Below are 12,842 nucleotides of genomic sequence, written 5' to 3'. Positions count from 1 at the left end.
GTGAAATATCGATTGTTCAAACGACACAACTGACCAATCAGCGACGACCAAGCTATCCATCACGTGTTTGGTTTGTTTACATGGATATTTCAAATTTGTAAGACATATACTAAAAATACATTTATTTATTAAGGGTGGATAATACCAAATATGAAGTGTCAAAAGAGGGTCCTACAAGACAATCAAAAGCTACTAAAGAACCAGAGTTTGTGTTGATTTCGAAAGTAGGAAGCACTGGGTCGAAAAAAGAAAACATTGGAAACTCACTTAGGCAACCCAGTAGACCTCTCAGGCAAAACAACAAAAAGAAGGGAGCTAATAACAGCAACAATAAGAAAACTACAAATTCGAACAAAAATAAGATTTCTACTAACAACAACGTAAATACAAAATCTTCGTTGTTTTGAATAAGACATTATTAAAATAATGTTTTAATTATTAGAAAGCCAAACAATCTGCCGCCAAAAATAAGCAGAAAGCCAAAGCTACTCTCTTCGGTCTGAGTACCTTGAAACGAGATGGAGATGTTCAGGTCAACATGATGTCTGATCACACCACTGTCAAGACCAACTTTGTCTTGGGGCCTTTAACTTTAAGAGTCGAGAGGGAGGTAGGCATAACAACGTACAATATAACTTTCGATAACTAAAATTAAATGATTAAAATGTTGTCTTTGATTGACGTGGAAATTAATATCACACGAATCACACAAATCAGATACTCCAAAATAATGTACGTTCATCAGATCTAAAAAATGTCAGGGAAATCTGAAAAACTTTGTGAATCATTAATTCATTTTTTTCTTCTAAAGTATCATGGGAATTTTGATCTGAAATCTAAGGAATTTAAGACGAGATTTTGGTCCATTTTGTGAAATTTTAATCCACCGCTTTCTCACAGAAGTTCAATTGAATTTATGTCAAAAATCTAAGGACTAGCCAATTTTGTATTTTTCTTTTTTTTTCAAAATGTTAATGACATTTTGGTCCAAAATCTGGAACTTTTTTTCTTGTATTTTTAGGTCGGTCGAAGTGGAAAACGAGAACTCAGAAGCGCAACAGCTACCACAGCTGAAATGTTCGGCAGATTGAATTTGAAATTAGTCCATGGGGGGACGGCTACCTTGAATTCTATTAGGGTGCTACAACCTAAACAAGTAAAAACATTAAAAAAAATTAGATTTAAAAATGTAATAATTAATGTTTTTATAGGTTCGTATAGACTCTACTGATAACCACGATAAAACGGCAGAATTTATGTGGAAAAGGAGTCCTCAAATAGCCTCAATTGTATCTCAGAAGTTGGGAGCGGTGGCCAGATCTATGTTGAGACCTCAACCAAAATCTAGACAGTAGAAAAATGAGCTTTGTAGATTTAGAGGAACGCCATAATACATCTTTAGTTGGTTTTAGTCTTTAAATACTGATTGGGTAATTAAGTACAAATAAATAGTACATCAATGTGTAAGTTAAATATGAAAGTTTTGGTGGTTTTAGCTTATTTATTTATTTATTTATTTATTTTTTATTATTGTTTTAATTTCAAGTATGAGTTTGTCAAATAACTTTATTTTTAATAACAAACATATTTGGAATACATAATTTATTAAAGACACGTATCAGTTATTACTATTGAAAAACTGTACGGAATCACTGATGTTGATTATATAAATTGAAATGAATATGTTTTAATGGAATAATAATTATGCTTGGTATTATGTCATTTTATGATTCTAATAGAACAATAATCTAAACAATAAATAACTCTTTGGGACTCAGGATAATACTTACCAGTTGGGAAGCTGAAACAAGAAATAAGGTAAAAGGTACTAATGATAGATATCAATAAAGGAATTGCTACCAAATTCTATATGCTATGAATTTCAGTAATGTTACACCATTTTGAATGTTTGTGAGTCGTTCATGCTGCTTAATGGTGCTAGTTCTTAAAATTACAAAATATTTTCATTTTCTTTAAAATTATGATTTTCCTAAGAATGAATCGGTTTATAACGTAGTCAGGAAGAAGTTTAAAGCAAAAAGATTAGGTTTTTGCATTATTGGTTTGTCGATGGAGTATTTATATTTTTTAGTAATTAAACCGTATCCATAATGTGTATCAAACATGAAGAATTCCGGAGAATTTTTCCTAAATTAAGATTAGCTTCATTATAATAATCTGGCCCATTTTAGATCCAAGGTCTTTTTGCCAAATTTTAGTACCATACATTCTCTTTTACTACAAATAATTTTTTACAAGTGAGAAACGTAATAGAACAGCTTATTGGGGGTTTCGCTTTAGCAAGATGCAAATAAAAAATCACCAGAAAAAAAGCATTGTTTTAAAAAGTTTTTTGCAGGATTTTAATCCTATTAATTCTCATGCAACGCTAAGGAAATAAGCTTATTTCCTAAGTTTGAAATTTTTTGCGTTTATACACAAGAATGTGAATTCAGAAAGAGTCTTAAAATATGGCTAACCGACCCTTACCAATGACAATATGCTCCAGTTTTTATCGCACTTACGCGCCCGGATGCCGTGCGGCATTTGGTCAAAAGCGATCAAATAAGCATAAAATAGCAACTAAATTTACGAACAATTTACAGACAAACATCTTCTCGAAGCCTTAACATAGCAAACTAATCTGACCGTTATCAGCTCCAACCAACAACAATCGATTCAGAGGCAACATCCCCATTGCAGTCAATAATCCCTTAAAGGTGTCACTCCTCAGTTTGGTGCTACTATAGGCTGCATCGGGAGAAATTTCTGAATGCACCCCCACTCTATTAGCGGTGGTACCGCTAATTAATTCCTCCCCTTCATAGACACAAAGACAATGAGCTGGCTCCGTCGCACCTCTAAGAAGAAAAATCTATTTTAGGATTAAGCTGTTAACTGTAAGCTAATTTCCAATTAAATTACACAACAGAGTTAGTAATTTGACCCTGAAGAGGCAATTCTTGAGAGTGAAAAGACATACCTCATATGATGTTTGAATCTCCCGTCACAAACATTCCAAACGCTTATCGTTTGATCTAAACTGCTGGATAGGATTGTGTTGTTGTTGGCCGCACTCAACTAAATTTCATTTCAGTCAATGTTACAGTAACTAGAGTGTTAAAATATAATGTTTACCTGCAAAACTTCCCCTTCGTGTGCCCTCCAACTAGCCATCACCAAGCCAGTCCGAGTGTCCAACACTGTAATACTCCCAGAGGACTGACCGGCGGCCACCCAAGTTCCATTAGGTGCAATTGCAAGGCAGCGAATTAATCCGGAGGGATTGACTGTAATCTAAAGCAAAAACAACAAAATTTACACCTTCGATAAAACAAATTCACTACGTTTATTTCAATGCTTTCAACCCGGAGAGCGAGATTCAGTTGCAAGAGGTTTTTTAGGTTTTAATTCGGCTTGAAACTAATGAAAGAAACGTAGTCAAATGTCTTACCTTTAAATCGTATACATAATTAGCTAATCTGGCATCAATGACTTTGATTGTTCCCTCTGTGGTGGCTGAGAAAATTAAACTAGAAGGGGACGGCATGCTTTTAATTACGTTTACAGGGGTGAACTTTGGAGATTCTAATTGGCCGACCACAGCTCCCATGAAGGGGTCCCATAAGTGGACTATACCATCTGAAGAGGCAACCTAAAGGCAAAATTCCACTTCTACTATCTTCAATCAATTAATAAATTATAATCTTACTAATCTTAAACTGTCTACAAAAGTCAGAGACAAAACTGATTTTTTATGGGCGGCATAAGTCCATTGACAGTTGGAACTAGATGTGCCATCTCCTTGACTTCGCAAAGACCAGAGTTTCACAGTTTTATCGCGTGAGCCTGACATGAAACTATTTTCATTGTCCAAAATACAGATACTTTTAATGCTATTTGTATGTCCTGAAGATATACACGTTTGATTATTGATTTAAAAAATTAACAACTATTGAAATCGCACCCAGGAAAGTTTGCAGCTTAATTTGATTGAAATTGAAAGTTGAATCTTTCTCAGACCGGCCTATTTCGTGAGCCCAATAACTCAGCCAATTACCCCTCAAATGTCTGGTACTATTTTCCATTCTACTGCTTACTAAGCTTAGCAAATCTGTCGCTGGAAAGCTCTCCGAACATTCGGTTTGGATATCAATTCTATTTCCTAAATGAATTTCCTTCCTTCAGTAATACTTCAACTACGCAATATTTAGTATCAATACCGATGACGTTAATATTGCTCCCAATGCTATTGGATGGTGGCACAGTCTTTCCAAGGCCTAAATCGGACAGAGCCATTTTGGCCTGAACTTGTTTGGATTGCAACATTTCATGTTCCCATTCTTGGCAAAGTTCTCGGATTTTAGAATGATTTTTCAGGGAAAGGTCCATTGAGTTTACCCCTATATGTTTTAAAAATGGAACATAGGTCATGTATGCCAGTTGAGGAGTGAAGACTTGTTTAATTTCTTCACTAGCCAGGATTTGTATGTTTTCTTCCTCTGAAAATGGTTTGGTAATATTAGTTTTCATAGCGAATTTGTATCTATAGAATGTCATACGAATATTAAAAAAAAAAACATGTAAACAAACCAAACGCGTGATCGTCAGCTTGCTTGCCGCTGATTGGTCGTCTGAACGACCAATATTCCAGAAGTGCAACGGCGTTTCACAGGGTTGAACTAGTTTTATTTTGAATGGAGAATGTTTATTGCAAACATTACAAGGTGGGCAGTATTTTAGCTTATAACACCCTTTTGGTACACTAAGCTTTAGTTTTGATAGTCGTTGAGAAATATAATTTATTAAAAGAACTTGTTTAAAAAACTTTTTCAATGTAGTAGGGGACTGACTACGGTCCTGTTGAATATTCTCGTCTTGAACGAATCACGTGCAAGAAGTATGCATTTGTTTACATGGATTTTTTACATTAATAAAAAAAGGCTTTACATACTAACTGAAGGAATATTTACTTCTGACTATGCTTTTTATGCCAATATTGACTCAAAAAGCTTTATATTCAGAAGCAAACAACTTCCGAAAAGGGATACATTGTTTCTGTAGCAATTTTAAACAAATTGATCAATGAGTGCAACCTTAATTTAAAACAGATTAATTTCCACGAACTTCACTTCGAAATCAATAGGAAGATACAGTTTCTGCTGTTTAAAAATCTTACTTACCTAAAAAACCCTGCGTAGGAGACAAACTATCCAAAGAATCCGAATCCCTCAACCTTACCGGCACCGGAATCGGTTTCCCTCCTATAGCAAAATCAACAAGTCCGCTCATTTCAGGCAATTTCAAAGAATATGCTTCCTATAAACAAACGCTATAATCATGTTTTCTACTACACACAAACATACTTTCTCTCCATTCACTTGGACTTTATCAAAAATATAGAAAAACCTCTGGAGAGCCGGTACAGCTAAATATTTTCTGGTCATATCAGACCCGATTCTAATTGATAGAACATATAATGCGTCCATATATTTGCGAGCAAGAATATTTCTTGCAATAAAACCATTAGGAAATAGATACTTTGTAGACCCGAGTAAACGTACTGTGGGATGAATAACACCAGTTAAAATTTCCTGAAATAAACAAATTATTTAGATTTTTTTCCAGCAAATTTTAAACCCTACTTGTAGCTGATCCATTAGAGTGGCGTCGCTCAAATACGGAATTAAATGCTTTAACAATGCCAAACAGGAAATTAGGCCACCTTCAAGAGTTTGAGTCAATTTTTTCTTGCATAGAGCTAGTAATTCGGTCATGTGGGGCAGGTATTGGAATAAAACCAACTTTTCACCATAGAGAGCTAAAATTTTGAAGCTTACAAAAATCAAAACATAATTATTTTTACGAAAATATTACCCGTAATACTGACCAAACACTCTAGAACCCTATACGCATTTTCATCCCCTAGAACTTTGCTTTGAGTGACACTTAAATCGCTTATAGTACGCTCTTTAACCTCCGCTTCCTCACTCGAGGAGACAAAGACCAAATTCTCTTTCCCTACGTAGCATAGCGTTAACATTTTCAGCAAATTTCGAGAGAGGTATTTTGCCATAAGCACTGGGCCCAAGCTAAAAATATTTCTGCAAAATCTAGCCTGCCAGATTAACAGTAAATCCTCACCGATGCGACAACCAAATAATAGAATCCGAACTCATATCCGAAATTTTGGTCTCATTTCTCTTAAAATTTGCAGCCAACTTCGATGAAGAACCGGAAGTAGACGAGCGCCTGTGTTCAGAACTAGATCCAGCTGAACCTGGGTAAAACTCGTTTTGGGAAATTAAAGATTTTTTCTCCAGGAGGCTATCAGATTCAGATTTACGGCTCCCAATCTCGCAGCCTGATCCACAACGTTTAAAAATCACCTTCAACTTAGAAAAATACTTTACTTACTGATATTCATTACGTTACTGTGACTACTAGCCGGAATGGGTATTGTTGGGGATGTAATGGCGGAATTGCCTTCCTCTGAAGGGTCGTCGTTTAGGTCCAAATTTAATTCCTTAAAAAAAAACATTAAAAATCCAGAATAAAATTTCACGAATGTGAACTTGCTTCCAAACTTTTCAATTGTTCGATATTTTCCTGTAAAGTAGCATCTAGGGCTTCTTCAGCAGTCGAGGCATTAAACGGCAAATCGGACGCAATGTTCAATTCCAGGTGCTCTATCAGGCTTTTCATTTGCTCTTCCGATTCTTTCTCTTCGTCTGGAATATAAAACATTAAAATCACGAAAAAAATCGAAACTGTATTTACCCACCCAGCTCGAAAATTTCCTCATCTTTCTGTGTAGCAAAGACTTCCACCGGGTGAATTTTCAGAAGATTTGTGTTTGGGGGGCTAGAATCTTCGATGTTTTCGTTATCCATGTTTTTGAGATGAGAAGTTTTCTTGTAAATCTTCTCTCGGTGAGTGTGGAGCGTGAAGTCCGATTTGTCACAGTCTTTATAGCCTGTAGAATTATTATTTAGGTATGAGTGCCAGAGTCTATCGTAACAAATATTCAAATCGCTGAATTCCGAAGTATAAAAACTTCGCGAATATTGAAAGGCAACTTAAGGAAACGGGCAGTTTTAATCAAAATAAAGTTAATTGAAGACGCCAACGTCAAAAATTGAGAATAAAAAAATATGGTGTCATTGCAGTTGATTTCAACGCTGCAGATTATTTTAAAAATAAGCCTGGCATGATGCCCAAAGTACAGATTAATTTTAAAAACGATATTAATTTGAAAACTTTAGTGCCTTATAGCGGTAAAACGAAGCCACATTGGCTATAGATAAGTTTGCTTTGAACACCTTATTTTTGCTCAGGAATTTTTGGTCAAGCGTTGTACAGTCATTTCAGGGACACCCTGTAAATGTCATTATTGAAAAGAGTAAAACTATGTACGAGTTCAAGGGAAAAAATTCATATACTTAGATGAAAATCAAATTTTCATCTGAAATACACATATAGGGTATCAAAGATAAAATGTTAAAATAATTCACAGCCAATTGCGCAATACCATAATCCAAACACACTCTCTATATCTCTTACATTTTGCGACATTTATAAGTTAATTTATAAATAAAAAATTTATAAAATATTAACTGCAGTTACTTGCCTCCCACTGCTTCCACCAAAGGCGTAACAAAATTCTCCAAAAAACATTTCAAACCCAACCTCACCATCAATCTCAAAAGAAAACTATGATGGTATATCTTCGCTATTTTCCCATTATACGGCTGATAATTCTCTGAAGGTTCGTTTTCGTACAACTTCAAAATCGATTCCAGAAGTTCCAAAACTGACTTTTTTGGACCTACAAAATTACAATTCTCACCTGCTCTATAATCATCTCTTTAAATATACCTAAAATTTTCGAAACTGGATCAAACAAGTACCAAGCTGTCAGTACTGAAGTTGGAGGATCTTCTATGAGCTCTCTAATATGGGGCACTAATATATTTATTATTTCCGCGTCAGTAGTACTGTTAATACCCTCGAAGAAAGCCTCTAATTGCTTGGCACACATCTTCACCTTGCATTCAGCTATATTTTGAGCGAAAAGAATTTTCGTTCTACAAAAGAAAAATTTTCAAAACATCATGATCCCTTCATTAAAACCTCAATTACCTTTCAATACTCTCATATTCAGCACATCTACTCCCATCACAATCAAAATGATACAACACATCTAACTCTAAAGTCACGTTTTTGAACTCTTTTAAACCACTGCAGATTTTGTACAAGCTCCAGAATGGTTTGGGAAATGGTATTACACAATGGAGTAACGGTTCTAAAAGTAAATGCGCACTGGGTGGGGGTAAACCTAAACTGGTAACTGCTGGATAGGTAAAGTTCTTCAGGTCATGAATTTGGGGTTGTAATAATAAATTGACAATATAAGAGACGCAAGAAGGAAGGTCGCTTTGACAGCTTTGCACCACTGTAAGGCAGGATTTGAGGCGATGAGAAAATGAAGAATTGGAGTTTGATGATCCTAGAGCTCGTAAGGGCTTAGATAAAAAAAGTTCTACTATCAGGCAGCCTAAAACATAGTTATCAGTGATAATAATTAATATAGTATACTAAACAAAAAAAATAGTACCTAAAACCTGCAATTCTTTGACACGTCTAGCTGAAATTATTTCGGAGTAATTGCAAACACCTGGAGAGGGTTTTGTCTTTAGGGCAGGGCTTTGAAAACCTATATTATAGTTATCCATTGGAAATGTGAAAGACTTGGTTGCCCTACTTTTTGCGGCCTTAAATAATGTTAAGATTCCACATACAATATCCAGTCAAGTACTTGATCGAATACTTACACGGCATTTTTCATCAAAATTCTCTGAATAAATAAAATTAGTGAAGGCATTTTGCACTAAGCACTGTTCACCTGATTTCTCAGCATTTCCTTTGCAACTTTCTTCAATTTTGTAACTTTTTTCGCTTTCGGTATGGAATGTTTTTGAACTAAACAACTGCCTTTTTTCTAAATACTCTAACGTGCCTTCTGGTTTGTAGTCTTTGGGAAGACAAATCATGCCTGAGAATAATTAATTTATGTAAAAATTTGTCGTACGGGAATTTAGAGTCTTACCGGCATTTAAAGGGGATTGGCCTGTGGGCTGATTAGACTTGAGTTTGGTGGCCACGTGGGAGGTAAAAGTGGGGTTCTTGGGGCCTAAACTGGCGCTTCGTGTAGCGCTAGGGCTTCTATTTGGTTTGACAGCTGTCGTAAAGAGAAGAAATTAAGGACGGAAACAAAAATTTCCCGAAAATTCAGAAAAAATTCTTAAAAATTTTAATTATTACTAATTTTAAAAGTAGACCTTAATCAAAATCTGTGACAATTTTTCTATAAACACACTTAAAAAAACACTATCGCAATGTTGCTTACCAGGTTCCTCATGTAATGACGACCTACTCCTAGACAAAATCTTGGATAAACCTAAAGGTGACCAATTGGTATTCCACCCTAAGTTACTATCCATGTTTTCCTGCAATGAATCAAAATCTCTAGTTATCAAATCTAACAAAATTATTTTTTTATTTATTTTGTTTGGAAATAATACTCTGCACACAAATAGAGATTGTTGACGCTCTGGAAATGTTATTCTAAATTGAAAGTAACTAAATTTTTTTTAAATTCTTTTTATACCTTTTTTATTCTCTCTCCTGTGGTATAATGGTAAGAAAACTCCAAATTTGCTACTACAGGCTAACTATGACCACACTATCATATGCTAATTAACATCAACTTACGTCGTCATCGCTCTTATTTACTTCTAAAGTATTGCTCACAGAAGGATTGCTTCGATCCCTAGATCTTTGCTTCGTTGAGGTAGAATTATGCCCTTTTGGAGGCGTTTTTCCCCAGTAGGGCGAAATTATTGCTCTTGGAGGATGAGGTTGAGCAAACAATTGAACAATACCTTCAATTATTAGATCTATCATTATTAATCATTAAAACGACCGCTATCCTACCTGATTTTGTTAAATAGTTATGTTCATCTGCCAATTGAAGACAAACATTCTTGGCTTTTATTGCTGCAGATCCTGACAATCTGATGGTGAATAATGAAATCATCTTCCAATAAATAACTCTATAAATCTTACTTATATCCGAATGTGAGATCGATCCAATGATGCAGTCTTTCAGACACATGATCACTTTCCAAAGCTTCCCTATGCTTTTCAACAAAATCCTCAGGGCTTAAAGCCCAAGAGGGTACTTCTAAGTCTTCAAGATCGTCGTGTATACTTCGAAACACCGAAGGATCTATGAAATATTTTGTCCTAAATTATAAACATTTATATCAATTTTTTTACCAATGAAAAATTCTGGAATACATTCATCAGGCGTCCACTCCTGCATTCTCTGAATTGAACTGGGGTATTCTGCTGGTACCCATACAGTACGTACGTTTTTACATAATACTGATTTTGGGGTACGACGTGCCATGTACACATAATATGTTATAGAAGAAAGGACATCTGAGACGTGATGTGGAACCTAGAAATTAATAGTTTAGACTTTTGCTAAGAAATTCCTAAATAACTTACTTGAGTTTGAGAATGATCATATGTTAGATCTAACTGTCGGTCTCCTTTATTTAATCTGTATTTTGACTTTTTCAAGTCTCTCCAGTTTTTTCCGCACCTTGACGCAAAGTCGGTGACCCAAGGAAATACGTGGTGACAATTTGGGTCACCAAGTTTTCTCCCTTAAAGTAACAATTGTCAGAAAAGATCAAGTGAAAACGAAATTGTTAAAACCTGAAAATCTATTTAATGCAGAAATGTACGTAAAATTAGAAATTTTCCTATCCACCCACAATTGACAAAGTTCCCTTAGACTTTCAGTAGTAATTTGGACTTTATCGAAGGTTTTCATGCCACAATATTCACATTTTTTTGCATCGCTTTCAAATTTATGACCATATTTCCTGAAAATTTGTAATCATCCAATAGAAAATTTGTTTTTAGGCAAAAACTCACCTACAATCTCTAACACTGGAATGTTTATTAATATCAGTTTTAGGCAAGTCTTGTACATAGAGATTAGAACTGACTTGTGGACACACATAAATCCACAAATCTTCAGTCAGATAAATATCATTTAAACTTACATCACCTAAAGTCAAACTTCGATCATGAAGAGACTTTAGTAGTTGAATTAACTGATAAATAATAAAAAGAGGTTTTGAGTAGCATTTATCTAAAACATGTGATTATTTTTTTTAGTTTAATAATTAAGAAAATTTACTACCTAACATTGCAGGGCTAAAAGTGACACAGTCTGATAAATTGTGCTCCAAATATGGAATGTGTAAAAGGAAAATTGCATTAAGAGTTTCTACTGCACAAAATGTAGGCAACACATTAAGGTGGAGATCAAAATCTCTTGAACTATCCATGTTTAAAGTTGGATCTAAAGTGTTCACTATGAGGCATCCATACATTCTCAAGATTACTTCTCTCAAAGCTTCATTGTAGTCAATTAATGTGACCTAATAAAAATACATTTTCATTTTAACTTAGAGATGACTGCAATGGACTTACCTGAGTGTCTTTAATCACTTCTAGATCCTCACCATACTTTCTATAAGTCTCCTTCCACAAATTCTTATAATTACTTTGAGAAACATATTGCATTAATTGGGGGAATAAAAGGGGACTGTCTTCACTGGTTACATTAGGCCTTATTCTAGGCAATGGAACCACTTTCAAGTCTTTCTTTTTGAAAACACTTATAAATATTTTTAGCCATGGTGAGGTTGGTTCATCAGTGGTTTGCCAGGCATCTAGTCTTGGTTTTTCGATGAAATCTATCAAGCGCAGGTGTTTAAAGAGAGATCTAAAAATTGATCAATGAAAATGAAAATATAGATATACACTATAAAAAAAGTTATGGATTTTCTTATTGTATCAACATTCTGGCAAAACATTTTCATATAAAGGTACCAAGATTATACTAGATCACAACTTGAAATACAACCAAAGGCATAATGTAAATTGGTGTAAGCAAGAACTATTAGGTACATTGAGGAATACCTACATGGAAGATTGATTAATGTTTAGAGCTCAGAAAAAGTCAGATGTTAGTTTTGAATGTTTTAGTGGGTAACTAATACATGAAATAAGCAATAAAGCAATAATGACATGAATGGAGCAAAAATCACATGAAATATAGGTAATAGGAACCTAGTCTATTAACAACTTCACTTTGATTTTGCCAAATAAAACCTTAATTAGCCATTCTGCTTTATAAAATATATTAAAAGGTTGAATTCCTTTCCTTACCAAAGTGGTGTTTAATTGGAAATACTACTAAGAATTATTCATTGACATCTTATTAATTCTATACAGTTTAGGCTTTCACACTATATTTATTCCTGGTGTAAATGGATAGTATTCATTTAAAACGACTTACTTAAGCCATAATCGATGAACTAGACCAATATATCTGTTCTCTTTTGTTGTTTTTTTTAAGTACTTGGGAGGAACTCCCAATTCCTCAAACACAGGTTCCATTCCTATCTTTTGCCGTCCCAAGAACTCTATACTTTTCTACTTCATTATAAAGCCTTAACAATAGGTATCACAGTATTTTAATTAAAATTATCCGACATGAAAACCTGAGGATATTAATTTATATTTAAAAATCCTCATTATTTGGAAAAACGCAAATATAAACATAACCCTCGATATTTGACGCTTCGAAGAAACATCAACATCATTAATCAGCTGCTTCTGACGAGTAGCTAATGACACATACCATAGGCTTGCCTTATGTTTCCATTTTTATCGACTGTTGTTTGTCAAACAAA

At 34.5% G+C, this 12,842-nt stretch overlaps 2 protein-coding genes across 6 annotated transcripts in view; one reads left to right on the top strand and one right to left on the bottom strand.

Annotated features, from left to right (window-relative positions):
• Positions 1–1,521, top strand: part of LOC136409112 (probable serine/threonine-protein kinase kinX) — a 101,759-nt gene extending 100,238 nt beyond the window's left edge. For 3 of the 5 annotated variants that reach the window (XM_066390435.1, XM_066390432.1, XM_066390433.1), the window contains 4 exons: positions 134–380; positions 443–610; positions 1,022–1,156; positions 1,212–1,513. In XM_066390435.1, coding sequence (XP_066246532.1) covers positions 134–380; positions 443–610; positions 1,022–1,156; positions 1,212–1,355 — 694 coding nt within the window. In that variant the 3' untranslated portion in view covers positions 1,356–1,513. Of the gene's footprint in view, positions 1–133; positions 381–442; positions 611–1,021; positions 1,157–1,211 lie in introns of all 5 variants that reach the window. The other 2 variants (XM_066390436.1, XM_066390434.1) reach the window with 2 other exon arrangements.
• An 84-nt stretch (positions 1,522–1,605) lies between these two features.
• Positions 1,606–12,695, bottom strand: Wdr81 (WD repeat domain 81). The gene is made up of 32 exons (XM_066390421.1): positions 12,446–12,695; positions 11,575–11,869; positions 11,282–11,522; positions 11,011–11,230; positions 10,789–10,958; positions 10,576–10,736; positions 10,342–10,525; positions 10,129–10,291; positions 9,997–10,076; positions 9,775–9,944; positions 9,410–9,509; positions 9,110–9,241; positions 8,835–9,055; positions 8,618–8,774; positions 8,143–8,557; positions 7,879–8,087; positions 7,631–7,828; positions 6,785–6,976; positions 6,580–6,731; positions 6,418–6,526; positions 6,145–6,364; positions 5,878–6,092; positions 5,646–5,821; positions 5,367–5,594; positions 5,184–5,319; positions 4,224–4,502; positions 3,968–4,165; positions 3,713–3,909; positions 3,455–3,655; positions 3,139–3,297; positions 2,984–3,081; positions 1,606–2,861 (listed from the first exon to the last, which is right to left on the bottom strand). The coding sequence occupies exons 1-32, from the start codon at positions 12,544–12,546 to the stop codon at positions 2,627–2,629; spliced, it is 6,012 nt and encodes a 2,003-aa protein (XP_066246518.1). The 5' UTR covers positions 12,547–12,695; the 3' UTR covers positions 1,606–2,626.
• Between the last annotated feature and the right edge of the window lie 147 nt (positions 12,696–12,842).

Source organism: Euwallacea similis, chromosome 5, assembly GCF_039881205.1.
Source record: "Euwallacea similis isolate ESF13 chromosome 5, ESF131.1, whole genome shotgun sequence".
Taxonomy (NCBI): domain Eukaryota; kingdom Metazoa; phylum Arthropoda; class Insecta; order Coleoptera; family Curculionidae; genus Euwallacea; species Euwallacea similis.
This window is presented reverse-complemented; position numbering and strand designations above follow the sequence as displayed.

Coding starts and splice junctions, on each gene's coding strand:
- Wdr81 (XM_066390421.1), bottom strand. CDS start 12,546: ATGGAACCTGTGTTTGAGGAATTGGGAGTTCCTCCCAAGTACTTAAAA. Junction 11,523..11,574: donor AAGTGATTAAAGACACTCAG/GTAAGTCCATTG, acceptor TATTTTTATTAG/GTCACATTAATTGACTACAA. Junction 4,503..5,183: donor TCCTACGCAGGGTTTTTTAG/GTAAGTAAGATT, acceptor AACCATTTTCAG/AGGAAGAAAACATACAAATC.